Source organism: Hemibagrus wyckioides, linkage group LG17 (genome assembly GCF_019097595.1).
Source record: "Hemibagrus wyckioides isolate EC202008001 linkage group LG17, SWU_Hwy_1.0, whole genome shotgun sequence".
Lineage (NCBI taxonomy): Eukaryota > Metazoa > Chordata > Actinopteri > Siluriformes > Bagridae > Hemibagrus > Hemibagrus wyckioides.
In genome coordinates, this window is record NC_080726.1 from 7,683,117 (window position 1) to 7,697,400 (window position 14,284).

Below are 14,284 nucleotides of genomic sequence, written 5' to 3' on the forward strand. Positions count from 1 at the left end.
TGATCACCATGATCTCCAACAATTACTCACTGATCACTATGATCTCCAACAATTACTCACTGATCACCATGATCCCAACAATTGCTCACTGATCACCATGATCTCCAACAATTACTCACTGATCACTATGATCTCCAACAATTACTCACTGATCACCATGATCTCCAACAATTACTCAATGATCACCATGATCTCCAACAATTACTCAATGATCACCATGATCTCCAACAATTACTCACTGATCACCATGATCTCCAACAATTACTCACTGATCACCATGATCTCCAACAATTACTCACTGATCACCATGATCTCCAACAATTACTCACTGATCACCATGATCTCCAACAATTACTCAATGATCACCATGATCTCCAACAATTACTCAATGATCACCATGATCTCCAACAATTACTCACTGATCACCATGATCTCCAACAATTACTCACTGATCACCATGATCTCCAACAATTACTCAATGATCACCATTATCTCCAGCAATTACTCACTGATCACCATTATCTCCAACAATTACTCACTGATCACCATTATCTCCAACAATTACTTAATGATCACCATTGTCTCTAAAAATTACTCACTGATCTCTAACAACTACTCACTGATCACCAATGTTCCCAATGACCAATCACTGATCACCATTTTCCTGATCAACCAACAACAGATCACTATTGATGCCAATGACAAACCACTAATCATCCATGATCTCCAACAATTACTCACTGATCACCATGATCTCCAACAATTACTCACTGATCACCATGATCTCCAACAATTACTCACTGATCACCATGATCTCCAACAACTACTCACTGATCACCATGATCTCCAACAATTACTCACTGATCACCATGATCTCCAACAATTACTCACTGATCACCATGATCTCCAACAATTACTCACTGATCACCATGATCTCCAACAATTACTCACTGATCACCATGATCTCCAACAATTACTCAATGATCACCATGATCTCCAACAATTACTCAATGATCACCATGATCTCCAACAATTACTCACTGATCACCATGATCTCCAACAATTACTCACTGATCACCATTATCTCCAACAATTACTCACTGATCACCATGATCTCCAACAACTACTCACTGATCACCAATGTTCCCAATGACCAATCACTGATCACCATTTTCCTGATCAACAAACAATAGATCACTATTGATGCCAATGACAAACCACTAATCATCCATTATTTTCAACAACTGGTTGATCAGTGATGGGTCATTAGGATCAGTGACTGATCACCATTGTTCCTAATGACCAATCACTGATCACCATTTTTCTGAACAACCAATCATTGCTCACCATTGTTCCTAACAACGAATCACTGTTAACGATTATTGCCAACAACCAATTACTAATCACCCTTGTTCCCAATGATCAATCACTGATCATAATTGAACTACCAATCACCATTATTTCCAACAATCATTAATCACCACTGTTCCCAATGTCCTAACCACTGATCATTATTATTTGCAAAAATTGCTCAGTATTCCCAGTGACGACCATTATTTCTCCCACCCATGCAATTCTTTGTTCTTTGCTTAAAGAGCTCCTCAAGGAGGTATTGACAACTAACAAGAACAAATTCTTCTATCTGTAATCACTTCCTTCCTTATTTCCTGACTGTGCACTACCACTCCTTCTGTTTTTGCTACCCTTTACTACAGAACTAAAAGTGCAGAGGGTAGAGGCAGACCTAATCCAACAACTCAGAGGGCAGAGGACATTTTGTGTGTTTCAAGCTGATTAAATGTGTTATTCCATGGTGTGGAGCATCTTGCAGGTTAGGGGGTAGGGATTAGAGTTACAGGAGTTGGATCATGTCCAGCACTACACACTGGACATTTGGTTCTGCAGTGAGGACTCACTTCCCTTTTTGGCATTTGTAATAGAAATGATACTATTTTGTAAAAATTCTCAATGTTTGGTTTGTGTCTTTATAGAAATGGAAAAAGTTTGTGGTGTCAAGATCGAACATGTTTCTTACTGAAAGAAATTAGTTGACAATGTTTTTTACTCTATTCCATTCTGTTCTGTTCAATTCTATTCTATTAAGTGTATTTGGAAATAGGGATACAAATAATGTAGATATGCAGATTGACTCTATGACAATATCTAATGACTTTTTTGACTAGTGAGTTATGCTACTTTCTCCTGTAAATAGTTCACTGATTGTTGCTCCATCACCTCTGACCATATTAAACTGGCTAGTGGACCTTTCTCAGCAAGGCAGTTAGTTGCAAGTGTATTAGCTACAGTAGTGATGATAACACAGTTTATACTTCTCGTCCACTTTATTAGACACAATCTTTTTGGGTCATGCAATACATTTTTGTACCATCACCACACACATTGGTGTGTTAGTGCTTCGCAGGGAATGGTTAACCACCCACACATTTGGTGCTCGTCTTTTGATGGATTTAGAAAAATGCACATAAATTGTGAATAGCAGATGATAACAGATGGACTGCAAAGTGCACTTGACAAATTGGCAAAAAAAAAAAAAAATATATAGATATATATATATATATATATATATATATATATATATATATATATATATATATATATATATATATATATATATTTGGAGACATGATTGCAGTGCAATTACTCTGTTAAACATGAGTGAATTTCCCGTCCTCTTTTTTTCCAGTGAAAGGATTTACATAATTATATTATAAATTAAATTGCTCCACTACCTGCAATCTCATTTCCATTTTAAAATATCTGATGTCATTGCCTGCTGGTTGTTTCTACGCAGATCATGGCTTAAAGCTGCCTTGTTCACAATACATCAATCTGAGCTGTATATGTAGGATATCTGTTCCACAGGGTACCCAATCTGGCAACCCATGGTTCCATGCAAATGGGTCAGTTTGGTAGCACAAATCCAGTCTAGCAGCCTGTTGTTCTTCTACATTTTTCTCCCCTCTATTTTTCTCCCTCAGAGTCACCTTGTCCCCACATCTCATCAATCTCTCTAGGAAGTGCTCCACAAACTCCACCCACTACACTCAAGTCCCGTTCTTTTTTTTTTCCCCATCACCTCTCTCTCTTTCCCTCAGTTTCTCTTGCTTGAGTGAACCAAAAGCATTTAGGCCATGCTCTCTCTTTCTCTCTGTCCTTTTTCTTATAGCCTGGCATCAGCATCTTTTTCAACCATTCACGTTTTCACTTATCTTTCTCTGCTGTCTCTTCAACCCTTTCTCTTTCTGGTTGGTTTGAGATCTGTGGTACAGAAATTACATTTCTTCTTGTTTGGGGGGAAAAAACAGTAGAAAGAGGAAAGGGAGGGATGTGAAAAAAGAAGAAGAGCTCTCAGTGGAAATGTCGCTTTGATGTTGTTCCCTCTTGTGCTCTCTATAGAGAGAATCAAGTACTGCTCTCTCTCTCTATCTCTCTCTCTCTCTCTCTCTCTGTCTTTCTGTCCTTCCCTTTGCGTATTTCATGCCACGTTTTTGCTTGTTCCTTCATTAATCCCCTGAGGGTTTTGTTTGCCCAGTCTTCATTTTCCATTTAAAGAATCGTTCCTCTCTCTCTCTCTCTCTCTCTCTCTCTCTCTCTCTCTGTCTCTGCTAACACTGGTGTTTGAAAATGAGCTGACGTACAAAGCTGCTTGCCATCTTAATTTTTCCTGGAAAGCGAGACGCTCTATTATGTCTTGAGGACTCAGCATTAATGAGACTGCTTTTAGATTGTGGAGCAAAAAGTAAATCAGTAGGCAGTTTGATGTTGATACACATGTCATGGAAGACAGATTTCGTTATTTGTCAGCATCAAATTTTGCACTTTCACTAAAGTCAGCAAGTAGGAATTATCCTGCTGGATATTTGGTTTGGAGAAGCTTACATGTAGCTGAGTTTTAAGTGAATTTATAAATCTCTTGCTTCCAATGATAAGCAATTTACATGGCTGAATAGTGACAACAGTTACCTTTTAACTGTTCGTGATTTGTACTAGTGGTACTGGTGTCTAATGTTATCATTTTAACTAGTATCACTAAGATGAAGTGGAGAATATATTCATACTTGTCTTCAATTATCTTTACCCATTTTTTGTTGTTAATTTATTACTTAGACCAAATGAAAAGAAATATCTATGGAAATCTTTACTCAATGAGCTGGTGTCAACAAATATGTTAAATAAATGGGAGAAATGTAAGAAATTTGTAAGAGTCACTAAACTACAGGCAGCTTTTTTCATACATTGATCAGCTCAAGCTGCTGAAATACTGCAGTCCATCCGTGGACAAATCCGTCTTCTAGACTTCTACAGATATTTTTGCCTTTTATGAGCATGCACGATGATACACAGAGACGGGAATACAAGTTAAAAATCCTCAGTTACCGTGTTGTCTGTGTGCTTGTATACAGTCCCGAACCCGTGTTTGTAGATAATGTGGTTCAAAGCTCATTTGAAGCCTGGAATTTTGAAGTTGGAGACGTAAATGTGATTATTTCTTTCCGAGAGCCGACACCGTTGTAAACAAGTGGCATGACCTCTAAATGTCTTTCTTTTTTTTTTCTTATACAAGAAGTCAAATTACTGTTGAAAGCAATTTAAAAGTGACATTGTAGAGGGCTAGGCTGAGCTAGATGTGGCTGTGTTTAACCTTTAGTGGCAGCGCAGGTCATATCAACGTCTGGTAGGTCTGTGTATATGCGTGCAGCTGTCTTAATGTAGAAGTGCAAGCAGAATGACTAAAGAGTCAGCTTGCAAATATTTGCAGTGACTGATTAAGGAGGTCGGGTGAAGACCATAGACATGTATTGATTCGTTCCTGTTTAACTCTTACCTGAAAGTGAGAATTAGTAGGCTGCATTTATTAGCCTAATGTTTGGAGGTTATATCATGCTGGCATTGAAGATCCATCGCACAATCTGCTCAGTTGCTTGGTTACTTCTGGGATTTTATCATGCTGAACCTCTGAAGGCATAGAAATGAAAAAAAATACGCTTTTTTTGTGCCTTGTTTTCCAGCCAACAAATATTCTACATGTCAGTACACTCCACATCAGGGGTTCTCGTCCTGTTTTGGCCAGTGACCTCATTTTAACAGGCCAAAATTTATGCCCCACTTCATTATTTTTTTTATTTTTTTTTATTTTTTTCAAAACACTTTCTGAGAGAAAATTGTTCATTACAGTAAAATACTGCACAGTCCACCTCCATCAATCTTTCCCTCCTGTTTAATCAAAACATGTTGCATTATATTGTGTACACTTGACTCTTTTAAATGTATGGGAATACATCACATCTCATTTTCTAATACTTAACACATTATATGCCTTTATGAATTGCCGTGTGTTGAGCCCACATCCATCAGCCTCCTCAGCAGATCTATGAGAGTGCTGGGTGTGTCACTCATTTCTAACACTCTATATTACTCTAATATGGGCCTTCAAGAGGACTAAGGTTTAAGAGACACTTCAGGATAAAACCTTTTACTTTGCAGATCCTTAACCTCTGAGCTACCACTGCAGCAGTAAATAAGTTACTTAACATGCCTAAGCCTGTCATCAGTTCATTCTGGTGTATTATGACAAAACAAACATGACACTGTAGGGCTGTAACCTTTCTCAAGCTGAATCCTACATTTATTCAGTAGCAGTAAATGCTCTAGACATTTCACTTGTGTGGCAAAATGTACAGTATGTTCATCTGGAACAAAAAAAAAAATGACACTCCCACTGCCCTGCCCTATTGAATCAATGCGCTTCATCGATTGCCTTCTACAACTCTACTTATTCTTATTATATACTGTACAAGAGTGCAAGTGATCACCAAAATTGTCAAAGACTAAACTAAAAACAAAGCATTAACTAGAGATGATCGACTGCCACCAGACCACCACAGTGCTTCTTCTCACCTCCTGTTGAATTTACAGAAAGTGGTCAGGTAGTTATAAAGGGACTAAGCAGAAAGGAGAACGATGAAACAACTCCTCAGTGAATAGCCATACATTAATCAGTACTATTAGCTACCAAAATTTATTAGTTAATTACTCACTAAATTATTTGATAATTGTATTAAAACTGCATGTGTTTTTTAATTGTATCCATTTGTATATTTTCTTTGCTCTGGGTTGGAGGGTTTCAAGTTCTGCCTCTGCCCCATGTTTGATGAGTTTGCATGTTCTCCTCAAGCTTTGGGGGTTCCTTCAGGTTCCCCAAGTTTCTTCTCTGCCCAAAGATATGCATTGTAGGCTGACTGGCATCTCTAAAGAGGGTGTGTGGGTGTGTGATTGTGCCCCATTAATATTATACAAAATCAATAAGAAAAAGTTCCTGTTATCACAGCTGCATACTTCCCTCACCAGCCTTGGTAATGTTACCAATAAACAACAAATTCCTCCATTCTATAGATTTTTCACATATCAGAAAATGTACAAATTTACCTTTACATTTATATTTACAGCATTTTGTAGACATCCTTATCTGGAACGACTTACAGAAGTGCTTTGAAGTTCCTACCAATGAATACATCCTGATATTGATTCACTAGGTCACAGACTAAGAATACCATCAGTCTAAAAACTCTGTGGAGAAGGTAATACAGTGAGAAAGCAAACAGACTGTTTGAAGTGCTAGTTTAAGTACTGCAGGAAGAGGTCGGTCTAAAGACTGAGGACTAAAGATAGTTGGGGATGTTGATTACACCAGAACAGAGAAAAGGCTTGAGGCATATTTTCCTTGTACCCTGAGAAATGGTGGAAGCAGGACAGTCTACAGGTATGTGAGTGGCGGTCTGTTTTTAGCTTTGTAGGCAAGCATCAGTGTGTTAAATCTGATTCAGGCAGCTACAGGAAGCCAGTAGAGGGAGTGTAGTAATGGGGCGATGTGGAAAAACATGCAAACTACCTGACACTGGAAACTCCTTCCAAATCTCCTCACAAAACAATTCCACATTTTAATCAGTTTATGTGGAGCATCACTGCATCATTATGCAAGTCTCTGCTAATGAGACAACATATTAGAGTGAGCACATTAATATAAGGCTGTGATTTATTACACTACTGTCAAAGAAAATGTATTAACACTTTCTGACTGATTAGTTTGAGAATTCAACCACACTAAGTTATAACAGCAGAATAAAACACATGTAAATGCATTAATCTTTATTTATAATGATCTGTATTATTACATAACTGGAGATCTAAAAAATTTGCATTAAAGAAACATTTACCCATATATCCATTTTCTGTAACACTTGTTCACAAGGTCACAAGGTGAGGGACAGCCTGGACAGGGTGTGAACCCATCATGGGGCACAATCACACACACACACACAAATTCACTATAATTTAGAGATGCCAATCAGCCCACAATGCATGTGTTTGGATTGAGGAACCATGAAGGAACCCCCAAAGCCTGGGGAGAACATGCAAACTCAGAACACACACCAGACAGAGGCAGGACTTGAAGCCCTCCAACCCTGGAAGTATATGGATATGGATAACCCTGGATATATATATATCTATGCCTATCATGTATGCTTTGCATATGTCTGGAAATAATAACAAACTTCAAGAGTAAGAGATCCCACTCCTGTAGCTGTTTGCTTTTTATATCTATATTTATTGATTTTGCCCTAGTGAAGGCCAGGTATGTCTTTATTTATTGACTTTTTCTGGCTTTTGTAATGATAAAATATTTTCATTGTTGTATTTATGATGGTTCCTTTTCAAAACCTGAAGCAGGTAATATTTGTGTGGGGATGGATATTATTGGTGGTGGCGGGGTGGGGTGGTCTGGGGTACTGTATAAGTCAGGGTTGCCTCAGAGTGCTTATTTATTACGCTTCTTCCTCAGGAATGACATCAGACACCTAAAACCAAGGTTAAGCCTTTAGTTCCACGTTGTAAGTCTTCATTTTTTTTTTTTTTTTTTTTGGAACATTTTCTGTTTTTGGTTATCAGACGCTGTCTCTGACCACCTGTTCTCCCACACCGCACCTGACTGTACACATGTGAATATGTGGTGTGTGTGTGTGAGCATGAGAGATGCCGCTCGAGCTCTTTTCTGAGTTTTGCAAACATTTTACCTTGAATTGCAATGCAGCTTTATTATTTGTGCCGAAAAATCTCAAGATGTTGGAATGTTTCTGCTGCTTCTGAAGTCCAATTAAAACTGCTCGATTTATTCCTTTGTAAAATCGTAATCATTATTAATATTGATAAGGAACAACGTGTAACACTATAATATAAGCTTCTCTTCTCTCTGGCAGATCTGTGATAAGGAGTGGCATTACTATGTCATTAATGTCGAGTTTCCTGTGGTGACGCTGTATGTGGATGGTGTGACCTATGACCCCTATCTGGTGACGGACGACTGGCCAATCCACTCGTCTCAGATTGATGTACAGCTCACCGTCGGAGCCTGCTGGCAAGGTCAGTGGGTGGAGTCATGGCTGAAATATGAATGCGGAATATTAACACGGGGGGAAAATGGTGAGGAATGGATTAAATTGTTCATAGTAGGATTTTATAAACTGTTGACCTGTTTTTCGGGTCAGCGTACTTGTCTGTCTGATTCGGTCAGCACGTTGAAAATTATTAGGTGTCTTCCTGGAATTTTGAGAACTTGATCTGTCAAGGTTACATGCTCCTTGCATTTGATGTGTGTAAGGTTTATCCTGACAGATATTGTGTTACTGTGTAGTATATTATCTAATGGATCCAATTTTGAATATTCACGCATGAACAGATCGAGGCAATTTTTGACTTCATGGTCAATGTAGCTTGAATTTTTCAAGTGTTGGAGGTGATTCTGGAGAAGGCATTCATGGAGATGGAGATGTATGCCTTTTCCATTTTCCCCATCCCTCCCTCTAGCATCTATTGGAGTCTCCAAAAAAGTGGTATTTAAAAAAATAATATAGATTCTTGGAGTATGTTTTCCGTCATTCTTAAATGTTCCATATGTTCTTACTCTCCATAATTATTAAAAGATCGTCTTCCTGGAACATTATATGGTCATTTGTAGTTTTAGATTCTGACTGATCTTTTGGGAATGTAACAAACCTAAAAATAAGTACATTTCATGAAAATATGGCCACTTAAGGGGTGTTCACACATACAGCGGCAAAACCAGAAACTGTTCATTTTCACTGAGAGCTGATGAATTCCACCAAAAGGAAGGATAGTGACCGTTCGAGAAAGGATATGGGTGTGTCCAGCGACACAACAGGCAAATACGGAGTGACTTGGTGTAGGGACTACCACTGCTAGTGAAGGCAGTAGAGTGCATGAGATCCATGGTAAAGAGCACACAATGCTTCTCCTTCATCACTTAAAATATGATGCATATACACTCTGGTGAATTTAATATACAAATGTCAACTCTCTCTTCAGAATGTTCCATTTTATTGACAGTAAAGTTGATTTAGAATTCTAGTTGCGCCACCCACTGATAAAAGTTATTACTATGGCAACCAGACTACTAGTGACTTCATAGTGCTTCGACTGGAGACTTGCAGTTATATAATCGCTGTATGTGTGAAGATAGTATTAGGTGACAATTGACGCCTCTAATCGACATTGTCCTGGTTTTGGAACTTGTCCAGCTAGCTAGCTAGCAGAAAGGTCTACAGGTCATCTGGTTGAGACCAATGAACCTGCAGTGCTTGAGGAACTGTAGAAGTTCAGGATTTAAATAAAGACATGTTCATATTTTGTTTCCAGAGTTTCCAGGAGTGTAGTTAAAACCATTATGCCATTTTGGGTTCAAATCTGAATACAGATAAAGGTTCAGTTTATTAGGCATGAAACCTAACTAGCCATTTAAGATAACTGCTCACACAAAGTTTTTATGTGGGAGTCAAACTTATTAAACAATTTTTACAAGCCCTAGTCTCAAAATGAGCACCTTAACTAACATTTCATCTTTATTCTCATCTCATACATACTGTTAAAAGCTGATTCAACCAGACAATGTGGGGATCTGCTTGCAAAATAAGTAATTACTTCAAGACAGCCTTGATGATCTTGTAGCTGTCTCAGGACTAATGTACTAATGGTTCATTCTTTTAGCGATGATCCTTGATATCAAAGTTGTCTCAGTATATCGCAACAGAGAGTGATGGATAGTTTGTTTGAACACAAGAGCTGAAAAATAAATGAAGGGGTACACGTGGATACAGAGACAATGTGTAGGAAGCTGAAGGGAAGAGAGCACAGAAATTAGGAGGCACAGAAAGCTGAAGAAATGTAATAAGAAATTTCTGCAATGTAAACAAGAAACAAATTAAAATAATGACATATAGAGGATTCCAGTCTGAAGCAAAGGCGAAATGATTTAAATAAACTGATTTCAGACATGCAGGGGAAAATATTCATGACAAAATTTACCAGCGTTAAACAATAAAAATGAGATTTAAAAGCAGTTTATCTCTAAAGCACAATTAATTATAAAACACATTGAAGCACACATAAACGTTGATTAGCACAGTGTTAATGAAATACGGTAAAATAAAGCTAGGAATTATGTACTATTAGTAGTTATGCAGAGGCGTGCTACCATCAGCTTAATAAATAATTTGTTATAAATAAGTTCCACTTGCAGTAAGATGTCATGTTAACACCAGAATCAGTGTCCAGTACACCCAAAACACCACCTAGCCTACAAACATAGCCAAAACCAAACGCTCCTAATACTACTAATCATTCTAAATAGTAGCCGAGATTAACATTAGCATGTCCCAAACTGAAGTAGGTTGAAACGCTCCTAATCCTACTAATCATCCAAAATAGTAGCCAAAATGATGTACAGGGGTGGTCTACTATTTCGGGTAGATTTTTAAATTTTGAGATTTTATCAGCTAATATTGCTCACAACATCTTGCGTGATGAAGGAAGAGGTTTATTTTGTGACGGTTTTCTTTGCTGAATTCAGCCTGCAAACATGGCGGATGAGTATAATGTGGATTTTTAGAGAGATTTAAACAAATTGTGAACAAAAATAAATCAAGGGAATGGTAAGGAAATTATACACAGTCGAACCTCGGCATACAAGTTTAATTCGTTCTGGAAGTGAGTTCCTGAGGCGATAATTTGTATTGCGAAACGAATTTTCCCATAAGAAATAATGTAAATGCAGATAATCTGTTCCAGCCTCCCAAAAATATTACCAACATGACCAATACGAAGTGTATGGAAACTGTACGGCTGCTTACAAAGAACTGACCCAAGCCAAGCATTCAGTGTCAAGGGTCCTCACAGGAAGTCGTGCCACCAAGCTTGGGGCTAAAAATAGAACAGACCACCCACACCACCAATCTGTCAACAAAAAAACTTGTGAAAAATCACCTAGCTTTTAAAACACATGCCGAAGGCAACGTCGGTATCGTGGGTTGACTCTTTCCAAATAGCTTTCACTGACTGAATAAAAATTTGTACAATTCGTAAACTCACTTCTGTTGGCTTCACTTGGCTTTATAATGGTGCAAACAAGTTTTGAATAGTTCCCGGACGTACCAGTACCTTAGCCGGCATTCAGTTCGGTTCAGTTTGTTTGTATGCCAAAAATGCTATGTATGCAGATGCAAATTTCTTGCAATTCTTAAGGTAAAAATTCGTAAGGGAAGGCATTTGTATGCAGAGAAATACAGTAGAAATGATATAAGGGTTAATGAATGAAGAAAAGTTGAAATGCAGCAAGGAGTTTGTTAACAGTCAGTATCAAGTGTGAGTATCAAGGCAACAATGTTCTCTTCCATCGTTACTTGAGTAAGTCCCAGTATATAACTTTAGTGCAAGTGGAAAGAGGCGGCTGACGTAGGAGATGACGAATTCATTCACAGAGTTTAACAGAAAAAACATACAGGGCAAACAGAACCGAATCAGCAGAAAATCAGTGTAGCAACAAAAGGCAAAGTGTCCATAAACTGTGAGAAATAAAAAGCAAACAAATTCAAAATACACAACTCCAGAACCCAAATAATCCATGAAACATAAACACACAATGGCAAGCAAGGAAAAACAATGAAATGAAATGGAATGGCTTAGAATCCCAAATAAACTGGCAATACTTCGCACTGATTGTTGGAGTGAGGAGGGTTTATGCTTTCATAACCCAGAAGTCTCAGCACTCAGGCGACGGCTCCCTCTGGCAGATAGGAGGGGGAATTACAGGTGGTGTAGGGGAATTAGGATGCAGCAATAGTCACGTTAACACTCTCCTGGTTACTGATCATGCACCTCGACTCAATTTCTCCACCACAGTATATAAAGACCCTCAGTGCACTCTCCCAAAGTGACATATATACTCTGGGTTTTGTAGTGGTCATTACAGAACAATTCATTGTGTCATAGTCCATTTGTTGTTTTTTTTGGTCTTGTCTATGTTGTTTGTACATTTCCTGACCATTGCCTGTTATATGACCTTGTTTTTGCCTCACAATTTGGATTTTTCTACAAGCTTTCTAAATAAAGCTCTTGTTCACCTTCATTCATGACTGCATCTGCCCCCTTACATAAGAATCACTTTTCTGCCTGTTGCTGGAGGATTAAACCAAGAGAAGTGGATTGAAATGAAAAATTTTCTATTTTGGCAAAACTGTAATTACATTTCCCTCAAATGATATGGAAATTCATTTAAATGAAAACTTTGGCCGTCTTCCTGCAAAGGTGACATTTATTAAGGGCTTTTAATCATATTAAAATTGGCGAGTTAATTGTGATTTCTTCACACAGTAATTACTAAAATGTGATCCAGGTGTTGTGTATGCAAAAGAGAAATGTTTATCAGTCAGGACTGTAGTGTAGTGTGCAGAATTACTGTATATAAAGCAGAAGTCCCTGCTCCACATGGCAGGCTTTAAAGAGGGAAAAATGGCAGCTGGCGACATTTCACATTTGGTATTAGTCAGTGTTTGTGCTGAACAGTATGCTTGGATTGCATTATTTCTCAATTGTAAAGTCCTTTGGATACAATTGTCTGCCAGAAACATAAATATAAAAGTTAAACCATTAGTCACAGAGTTTTTCAGTCCTTTTCAGAGACCAATTGCACCACACTCTCTTCTGTGAATTTTACATTCACAGAAACCCAGAACAGTCCTCGTTATTCCTGGAAAAATTGTGTGTGTGTGTGTGTATGTGTGTGTGTGGTTACAGATGAGTCTAATATGTGTTTGTTCTGCTGTGATAGTGCTCCTTTGTCGTATGGATTGTAGAGAGGTGGCCCGAGGAGAAGATTACGGCCCACTAATAAAGAAATGAGTGTAGAGACTAAAGCAGAACTAAGCCTCTTTAAATGGCCTTTGATGTTGCACATACACTCTCACTTCTCCACTCCTTTTTGTTGAAAAGAAAATGAGTGTGTGTCACTGAGAGGGAATGAGAGTAGAGAAGCGAGTGAGTGGAGAAGGAATAAACCAATAAAAGTTCTCTCCAAAGCTGATTTGGAGAGCGAGAGAAACTTTCACCGTGACGAACGTGATGAAATCAGAGCCGCCCGCTTTTGTGAAGGCGCCATAATCACTGGTGCTGCTTCCCTGTACTGCAGTATGTGAGCACACACACACACACATACACACACACACTCCTCATGCAGATATGGACATCCACATATACACATGCAGAGGCATTCCAGACACCAAGAAGCAGACACAATTTAATATTTACATTAACAATGCATAGTCATGCACACACACACACACACACACATACACACACATACATACACACACAGAGTCTATAATGCAAATGATACCATTCACATTAGCACATGCATAGTTATTGTAGAGGGCAGGATACACACATGCACACACGTTCACACACATACACTCAGTGTGTAACGCAAACTTTACAGTTTACATAAATACATGCATAGACATTATAGAGGTCAAGATACACACACACACACACACACACAGTCTATAATGCTAATGTTACTATTCACATAGGCACATGCAAGTTATTGTAGTTGTCAAGATACACACACACACACACACACACACATACACACAGTGTACACACTGTCATTATAGAGGTCACATAAATATGTGACCATATAAACATTTACATAAATATATGCATAGTTATTATAGAGGTCAAGATACACACACACACACACACTCACACAGAGTCTGTAATGCAAATGTTAATATTCACATAGGCACATGCAAGTTATTGTAGGCATCAAGATACACACTCACATACTGTACACACACACACACATACACACAGTGTATAATGCAAACGTTACTGTTTACATAAACACATGCATAGTCAT

General features: G+C 38.2%; 1 protein-coding gene across 1 annotated transcript in view; it reads left to right on the plus strand.

Moving 5' to 3' along the window:
* clstn2b (calsyntenin 2b) overlaps nt 1-14,284 on the plus strand; it is a 216,439-nt gene that overhangs the window by 177,819 nt on the left and 24,336 nt on the right. The window contains exon 9 of the mRNA XM_058414591.1: nt 8,277-8,439. Coding sequence (XP_058270574.1) covers nt 8,277-8,439 — 163 coding nt within the window. The remainder of the gene's footprint in view (nt 1-8,276; nt 8,440-14,284) is intronic.